Source organism: Acanthopagrus latus, chromosome 22 (assembly GCF_904848185.1).
Source record: "Acanthopagrus latus isolate v.2019 chromosome 22, fAcaLat1.1, whole genome shotgun sequence".
NCBI classification, from domain to species: domain Eukaryota; kingdom Metazoa; phylum Chordata; class Actinopteri; order Spariformes; family Sparidae; genus Acanthopagrus; species Acanthopagrus latus.
In genome coordinates, this window is record NC_051060.1 from 25663311 (window position 1) to 25671947 (window position 8637).

Here is an 8637-nt window from a genome sequence, read left to right on the forward strand (position 1 = left end):
GCATTTTAACTGAGCAATTCGCTTTCGCCTACAAAGTTTCAGTTGCTGAACAAAAGTACTTACCAAAGCCAAATTTCTGTAATGCCTGAAACATAAATGTGTGTTCAATGGTATCGAATGCAAAAATCCAGAAATAAAATAAAACCGTCATCAGGGCAGCAGGCAGCATATCAGTATATATGTCTGCACTTCATAAATCCTGTTTGTGTTTCATCAGTAATAAAAACTCCAGCTATGATTTTATAATCGTTACTGAGGAGACAGATTGGTCTCCAATATCTCTGCAGACTGGATTCTTATTAGGGGCACTGATCCTGATGGATCCTGATGGATCCTGATGGATCAGTGCTGAGGGCCCTGGGTTTACAGTGGGAGGAGTTTGGTTATGGATGATGTCAGTGAATGCATCACGGAGGAAGGTGACAGTTTATCAGCACATGTTGTGTAAAGTTCAGCTGTTCAGTCAGTTCCAGGAGACTCGTTCACGTCCCTCTGATCACTGTCGGTACATTTCACCTGAGAAAGAGATCCACAGAGGTGGAGTGTAGCGTTGTTGTCATGGAGATTTACGCAGGTGAGCAGAACAGTGAACCGTGATTCTGAGTTCTGAGAGCAGAAACGTGCTGCTGTGTTCCGGATCTCATCAGCTCCTTCTGCTGCTGCTTCTTCCTGTCAGATCTTCAGCAGGTCACTGACTGACAGCAGCGTCAGCGGCGGACTGACGAGTCAATGACGTCACTCAGGACGTGTGATGCGTTCAGGTTCCACTGATCAGATGAGATCTAAATACTGAGATATTGATCTTCGTCTTTCTCTCATCGTCTTGTTGTTTTTCAGTCTGAATCATTTTCATATTTCATCACTGATGAATAATTGATGACGTCATGAATTAATGATCCTCCCGCGGGCTGTGGCGTCACGTGACCCGCGGCTCCCTTCAGTCAGTGTCAGAGCGCACGAGGCGGCGCACGGACGACGCGCGAGACCGCGGTGAGTTTTTACTTTCATTGACTTTTATTGTTAATATCAGATGACGTCACTCTGTAGTATTCATCAGTACTGCTGTTACTTCATGTAGTTTTACACCAGCTGAGTATTCTGATCATATTCGTGCTGTGACGAGACTCTGTGGTGCTAAACTACAACAGTCAGATAACACACCGTCATCAATACACAGCCTGATCAATGAAATCACTGATCAGTACTGCATAGATCATGACGTCATTAACAAGAACTTCACAACAGCACTGAATAATAAACTAAATATATGATATTAACACGTCTTCAGCACAACAACACTTCAATATTACACCTGTACATGTACATGTACATGTACACGGTATTAATACACATTAATACACATTAATACATGTACACGGTATTAATACACGCAGCGTTGTATCAATACAACTATATGTTGTGCAAATAATGCAGTAACACTTAAAGATCAGAATCATTTTGTACTGTAATATTAACACTGTCAGTACTGCTTTGCTGTACAGTTTATATTAACACAACTTTTGTATATTCTACTTTGTTCGTCCTTTATTTTTAGTTTCACAGTATTACTCACACGTACACAATATACTAAAATACAATATAATATAATATAATATAATATAATACAATGTAATGAATACAGTATAATTAAAAAGATATCATATAAAGAGTATAATGATAAAAACAGAATCTTTATGATACTGTTCTTGTTGTTTAAGCTCTCGTCCTGCTTTAAATATTAAAATTCACTAATTTAATAAATAAATCAGTAGGTCAGCTTCATGTGTGAACTGATCGGTGATCAATGGAGTTCAATCAGTTTATTTTTTCTTCTTCATTCATTATAATTCATGTTTCAGTGAATGAGGTCAGTGATTAATGATTAACGCTCTGCCCCGCCCAGCTCTGACATCCAGAGCGTCTGATTGGACGCTGCACTCAGCCACAGTCTGAACATTAACTGGAAACAGCCAATCAGGGCACAGCTTTTATTTCCAGTAAAAACAGAAGAGAAACAAAGAAAACAGAAGTTCATGAACGGATGCTTTTATTTTGTGTGATCATGCACAGAGACGGTCAGCTGGTCAGACTGCAGAATCTTATTTTGAGGCCCCGATTACAAAATGACTGTATCACGAAATGCTATTCAGGTTTACAACCTTTATTAGTAGGAACAAATGACATGAACGTTCTCAGGCCTTTTACAGAGGACGCCTCTGTGTCACCATGGTAACAAACTGCAGCGTTGATCCTGTTAGGAGAAGAAATCATCACACAAGCAGATTATTAAGATTTGTTTTGGTCTAAATGATAAATTGCACAATGAAATGAGTGTAAATACGAGTCTCACAAAGATTAAAATGCAAGGAATGCAAATATGACCACAACTAATAATAATATTCATTATGATTTGATTTGATGATATTTCAATAGTTTTAATTACTTATTTTTAAATGTTGTACTTGTAGGTTCTATATTCCTACACAGCTGTTTGCTGCTGCAGCGCTTTAAATTGTGGTCAAATAAAGGATTGTCTTAATTCATCTTCTCTATCTTATATCTTATATATATAATAATACAATACAATGATACATTATCATTATAAATTTACATTTTACCTCCATAAAAATAGCCCAATACTTCTACTGACAGCACAGAGTGAGACAGGCTGATGTCTGACTGCTGATTGGTCAGATGCTGCGTGCTGTCAATCATTGCAGCAGCGTGTGTTCTGCATGTGGGGAGGGGCGGCACACACACACACACACACACACACACACACACACAAGCTCCTCCTCAGTAACACTGTTGGTTTATTTGTGCTGATCAAACAATCTGACAATAAATCACTCAGACTGTTTCCATCAGACTCAGTTTCACGCTGTGATAACTTGACACACATAAATACCCCAAAACCCAAAAGGTTTCCAAAAACCTTTTATTGTTGTGGGGATTTCCTGTATGAGTCAGACAGGAAACCAATAATCAGAGTGAATCTGACCAGACGCAGAGTGAAGGCGGTGAGGACGTGATGCTCTCAGTGAAACTTTCCAGCTCAGACTTGAGTCAAATTCTCAGCAGAAGTTCGTCTGTGAGGATCAAAGTGTTTCTGCAGGTTCACGTCAGACATGACGCTCTGCAGGTGGCGGCAGAGACGATCAGCACAGTGAAACACGATGTTTATCACGGACCGTCTGTCGTCTTCTAGTTTTGATTCTGGTTAAATCGTGTCTTTGTCTTTTGCAGACCGCCTGACGTCATGCTGCCGACAGAGAGCTTCACTCTGGTGACCAACACAACTTTGCCGTGTGAGCCTCCGTACGAGGAGGGCCGCCTGCCGCTGGTGCTGCTGTACAGCACGGTGCTGGCTGTGGGCCTCCCTGCTAACCTGCTGACTGTCTACCTCACCTTGCTGCAGGTGTGCAGGAAGAATGTGCTGGGTGTTTACCTGTTGAGCCTGTCGCTGTGTGACCTCACCTACCTGTGCACTCTGCCACTGTGGGCGTACTACGTCAGCGCAGGTCACTGGTGGCCGTGGAGCTCCGCTGCCTGCAAGCTAACGGGCTACATCTTCTTCAACAACATGTACATCAGCATCTTCCTGCTGTGCTGCATCTCCTGCGACCGCTTTGTCGCCGTTGTCTACAGCGTGGAGTCCCGTGGCATCCGCCGGCAGCGCGTCGCCTTCTTCATCTCTGTCTCCATCATGCTGGTGGTCGCTGTTGGCCACATCCCTGTCTTCACCATGAGGGAAGGCAACGCCGCTGAGGGCGACCGGCGCTGCTTCGAGCCCACTCAGAGCAGCCCCACGGTGACGGGCTTCAACTATGCCCGCTTTGTGGTCGGCTTCCTGATTCCGCTGCTGGTGCTGGTGGCGACGAACCGCAGCATCCTGACCGATGTGCAGCGCAGCACGGGGCTGCGGCAGGAGCAGAAGGACCGCATCCGCTGGCTGGCGGTGGCGGTGGTGGTGCTGTTCCTGGTGTGCTTTGCCCCGTATCACGTCATCCTGCTGGTCCGAGCTGTCACCTTCCACTTCCCCCAACTGGAAGATGGTCCCTGTACATTCGAGAGCACCATGTACACGCCCTACACCATCTCCCTGGGCCTGTCCACTGTCAACAGCGCTGTCAACCCTATCCTCTACGTCCTGTCCAGTGACAACATCCGCAAAGAGCTGAGCCGAGGCCTCGCTCAGGTCTGTGACCGAAGACACCTGAGACCACGATCTGACAGCAGCCAGAACAAGATGCAACCCACCAAGAACTCAACAGAGTTGATGGCAGTGACTGAGACCGAGAGACACCAGAGACCTGATGGACTGGGCTGACTGGACTTTGTCCGACCATACTGGTACCTGCTGGTCCCTTCTGGGCTCCTCAAACAAACTCCTCCTGTTCTTGGTGGATCTGAACATGTGAAGACTGCTGTGGTGTTCATGGTGTCACTAGAGGACTCATCAGGACCTGAACTGATGATCTGGACTGAAGTGGTCTGTGGAGTCCAAGTTTAGTCCAAATGTTCCAGAACAAACTGAACCTTCTTTTGTTTACAGTTTTTTCCAATTGCTAAAACACAATTTTGCAAACTCGGCTGGTTTTATCAAAATACTGAACACAATTCACAAACCAAACACCCAAACTACAAAAGACCTCAAATATCCTGCAGAATGAAGCACTGCAACCAAAACTACACGTAGAATTATCAAAATCAAACTGTTGCACCAGATGGCTCACACTTCATTCATATTACCAGCTACACTCTGTTGGTTAATGAAAAGCACTCTCATCTTCAGGATGCGTTGCTATAATACTAACATACAGTCATGGAAAAAATTATTAGACCACCCTTGTTTTCTTCAATTTCTTGTTCATTTTAATGCCTGGTTCAACTAAAGGTACATTTGTTTGGACAAATATAATGATAACAACAAAAATAGCTCGTAAGAGTTTAATTTAAGAGCTGATATCTAGCCATTTTCCATGGTTTTCTTGATAGTAACCAAAATCACTTAAGTTCTTACATCAATAGCTATGGCACTGTACTGCCAAAAACACTGCTTTTAAGCATTCCATGTTTTCTTTTCTGTTTGCTTTAAACACATGATACACACAGGAGTTAGTACTTGATTGCGTAACCATTGTTTTTGATGACTGAAGCCATGCGTCTTGGCATGCTCTCCACCAGCTTCTGACATTGTTCTGCTGTCACAGCAGCCCATTCCTGTTGCACAAATTCAAACAAATTTGCTTTGTTTTTGGGCTTGTGGTTCTCCATTTTGAGTTTGATGATTTTCCATAGGTTTTCAACTGGATTCAGATCTGGTGATTGAGCAGGCCAAGGCATGGTGCGAATGTTGATGTCCAGGCTTTAACTGACCTTGCCGTGTGGCAAGGGGCATTGTCTTGTTGGAAAATCCAGTCATTCGAGGCAGGAAAGAGCTGATGGAAGAAGACTGTTTTCAAGAGTAGCCCTGTACATGACCTGGTTCATTCGCCCTTCACACAATTGCATTTGCCCTGTTCCACTCATACTGAAACAACCCCAGATCATCACTGATCCACCCCCATGTTTTACTGTAGGGGGCAAGACAGTCTGGTTTGTAGGCTTCTCCAGGCCTCCTCCTAACCAGTAAGTTAGCTGGAGTGGGCATCAACTCAAAATTGGATTCATCACTGAAGAGAACCTTAGCCCAATCATCAACAGTCCAATCCTTGTGATCCCTAGCAAAGAGTAACCGGGCCTTCCTGTGCCTTTCGTTGATGAAGGGCTTCTTCCGTGCTCTGTGTGACTTCAGACCAGCTTCAACAAGTCGGTTTTGAACTGTCCTTGCCGAACAAGTCACATTTCTCGACAGTGCCCACTCATTTTGAAGGTCCCTGGAGGTCTGACGACGATTCCTGACACAGGAACGGACGAGTGCACGGTCATCTCGTGGGGTAGAGAGACGTTTCCTGCCGCGGCCAGGTAGCAATTTGGTAGTGCCGTGTTCGGCTTGTTTTTTCTTGTTGTAATGAACAGCTGTCTTGGAGATCTTTAGTTTTTTTGCTACCTGTCTCTCACTCATGCCAATTTCCAGCAGTGCCAAGATGGCTGCCTTTGTGGCTTCACATAATTCTTTTGTTTTAGGCATTATGTGAGAGCTGACAACTTCTGAGTTGTGCTATGGCTTGAATGTAAGCAGGAAACCACTCTAAGCCTTTGCATGTGCAGTGCTGCTTATGACATGAAATGGCCTCTTATATACCCTGGGAATACAATTAAGCTTAAGAATGTCAAATAGGACATAAAGTATTATGTGATCAGCTGCATTTTTTGTCGTGTTCATTGTATTATACCTTTAGTGGTACCAGGTATTAAAATGAACAAGAAATTGAAGAAAACAAGGGTGGTCTAATAATTTTTTCCATGACTGTAGTTCAAACTGTAGAGAATCCTTCAGATTGTTCACATGCACAGAAATATTTGCAGATACACACACATGCTGCTGAAGCATTTCTTTTTTTAAGTCAGTGCAACATGTGCACAGCAGATGTATTTACATTGGAGTGAACAAAAATGTGCTCACAGAACCGTAAACTGAAAAATAAAACTGCAGAAACAGAATGTGACCCTGAGAGGAAGCTCTCTCTGTCAGCCTATCAGGGTCAGCTCATGGCTGATGACATCATCAACTCAGGTCGCTCTGATTTCATCTGAAAGTTGTTCTTCTTTGGCCATGAGCTCCTCTAACAGCTCCACCTCTCACTCTTCCTCCCCCTCCCTCCTCCTCCTCTTCCTCTCTCTGCAACCTCTTCCATGGTCGTGGTCTGTTAGTGCTGACTTCCTGATTGAAGTGGTAACAATTACAGTAACAGTTGTTTGGCAGTGAACGCCTGTAGTCTTATTTTAAATGGCAAACATGAGACTTTATGTCAGATTGTGTCTGATGCAGAGAACTGTGTTCAGTGCATTTAAAAAGTGACATTTTGAATTGCAAAATGTGTGTAAAGCAGAAAATGTGTTTAAAGTTTTGGAGACTTCAGAGGAGTTTTAATCTCTAAAATATTTGTGCTGCATGTCGTGTTAGTGTGTTAGCAACTGGAAAAACTGTAATAACTGAATCACTGTGATATAAAAAACTGTCAAAATAAATGTTTGTTTAAACATTTTGTACAAAATTATTCAGTCAGTTTATTGATCATTATTAATTAACTGAAATACATCCGATCAGTGACTGATCACTAATAAAGCTGCTTATTAAGCTCATTTCACAGCTCAGGTGTTGGTAACTCACAGAAAGCTGAACTGAAGCCAACAACAGGAAGCGAGTCTGTGTGTGTGTGTGTGTGTGTGTGTGTGTGTGTGTGTGTGTGTGTGTGTGTGTGTGTGTGTGGTTTACGCCCTGCTGAAGTGTGAGTTCACAGGAAGTGTGAAATTAACGGGCAGCAGTTGCACAAGTTTCCCAACAGACTGCAGAGATGTTGAATCACAGCTGGAGCCTCGTTTATTAAACTGGTCTGAGATTTAAACTTTAACTTGGTGTTGTTACGACCCCTTTTTGCTCTCACCATGATGCAGCTGATCACCTGCAGGAGGCAGGAGGCCAGGTGCTGACACCTGGATACCTACCTGGCTCTACCAAGGCTGCAAATAACAGCTGGGTCTCTTTGTCTCTCTCTCCGAGGCTCCACACCCTCACAAGTTCTGGGTTCCTCTTGGTGTTTTTCTGGCATACAACAACACACACACACACACACACACACACACACTGCATCCATTGCTGATGTCATTATCCTCCACAGCCCATGCTTTTGTGTGTAGTTTCCTTCTGAAGGTTACAAATAAACATTTTTGTTGAAACGTATAAACCTGACTCATTGAGTGTGAACATCAACCTGTGATCAGTAACTCTCAGATCAGCTGTGACTGACTGACTGACAGAACTGGTCTGTGGTTTCATGTGAAGCAGCACAGATGAGGAGAAAATCACAGTGACCGGACTGGAGACAGGCGACATGATCAATAAACCAACACCAGGCCTGGTTCCAGTCCTGACCTGGACCTTGGCTGCGGGTCACCCCCCCCTTTCTGTTTCCTGTCAGCTGGTCTATCAAAAAATATACTTATAAATATTAAATAAACAGACCGCGAGCGTGTCGCTGCTGCATGTTGTTAATAAAGCTCATTCAAAGTCTCCTGTCAGTCTGAACTGAGGACACGATGAGCTCCGGCCTCGGAGGTCAGAGGTCATCACAGTTCAGCTGCTCAGACTGGAAACAGAAAAATGTTTTTCAGCAGCAGCTTGTTCTGATTCATGCTGTTCTGCTCTCTGATTGGCTCTGCTGTCTCTTTGCTCTCAAGCAGACACTGATTGGCTGATACCTGGTGTGTAAACAGCAGATAGGCCACGCCCCCTCATTAACCATGAATGAACCTGGCAGACAGAACAGAGTGGAATAAATTATTAATGAGGAACCTGATGACCTGAAATCTGCTCTGAGCCAAATCTGACAAAAACAAGAGTCGCCTCTGACATCACTGATGATGTCACGTTTATTTACCTCATCATTCTAACGTTTATACTGATGAATACAAATAAAAACATCATCATTACAAAGGCTGTGTAGCTGATGTAAACACACACACACAGGCGCG

The 8637-nt window shown here is 43.7% G+C and overlaps 1 protein-coding gene across 1 annotated transcript; it reads left to right on the forward strand.

The window, feature by feature from the left end:
- Positions 1–781: 781 nt before the first annotated feature.
- On the forward strand, positions 782–4929 carry gpr132b (G protein-coupled receptor 132b). The gene is made up of 2 exons (XM_037086932.1): positions 782–990; positions 3247–4929. Exons 1-2 carry the CDS (start codon positions 893–895, stop codon positions 4328–4330), a joined length of 1182 nt encoding a protein of 393 aa, XP_036942827.1. The 5' UTR covers positions 782–892; the 3' UTR covers positions 4331–4929.
- The last annotated feature ends 3708 nt before the right edge of the window (positions 4930–8637 follow it).

What these genes read in the sequence shown, in the direction of transcription:
- gpr132b (XM_037086932.1), top strand. Translation starts at nt 893, where the DNA reads ATGATCCTCCCGCGGGCTGTGGCGTCACGTGACCCGCGGCTCCCTTCA. An exon ending in GGACGACGCGCGAGACCGCG is followed by an intron (nt 991 to 3,246) that starts GTGAGTTTTTAC and finishes TGTCTTTTGCAG; the next exon opens with ACCGCCTGACGTCATGCTGC.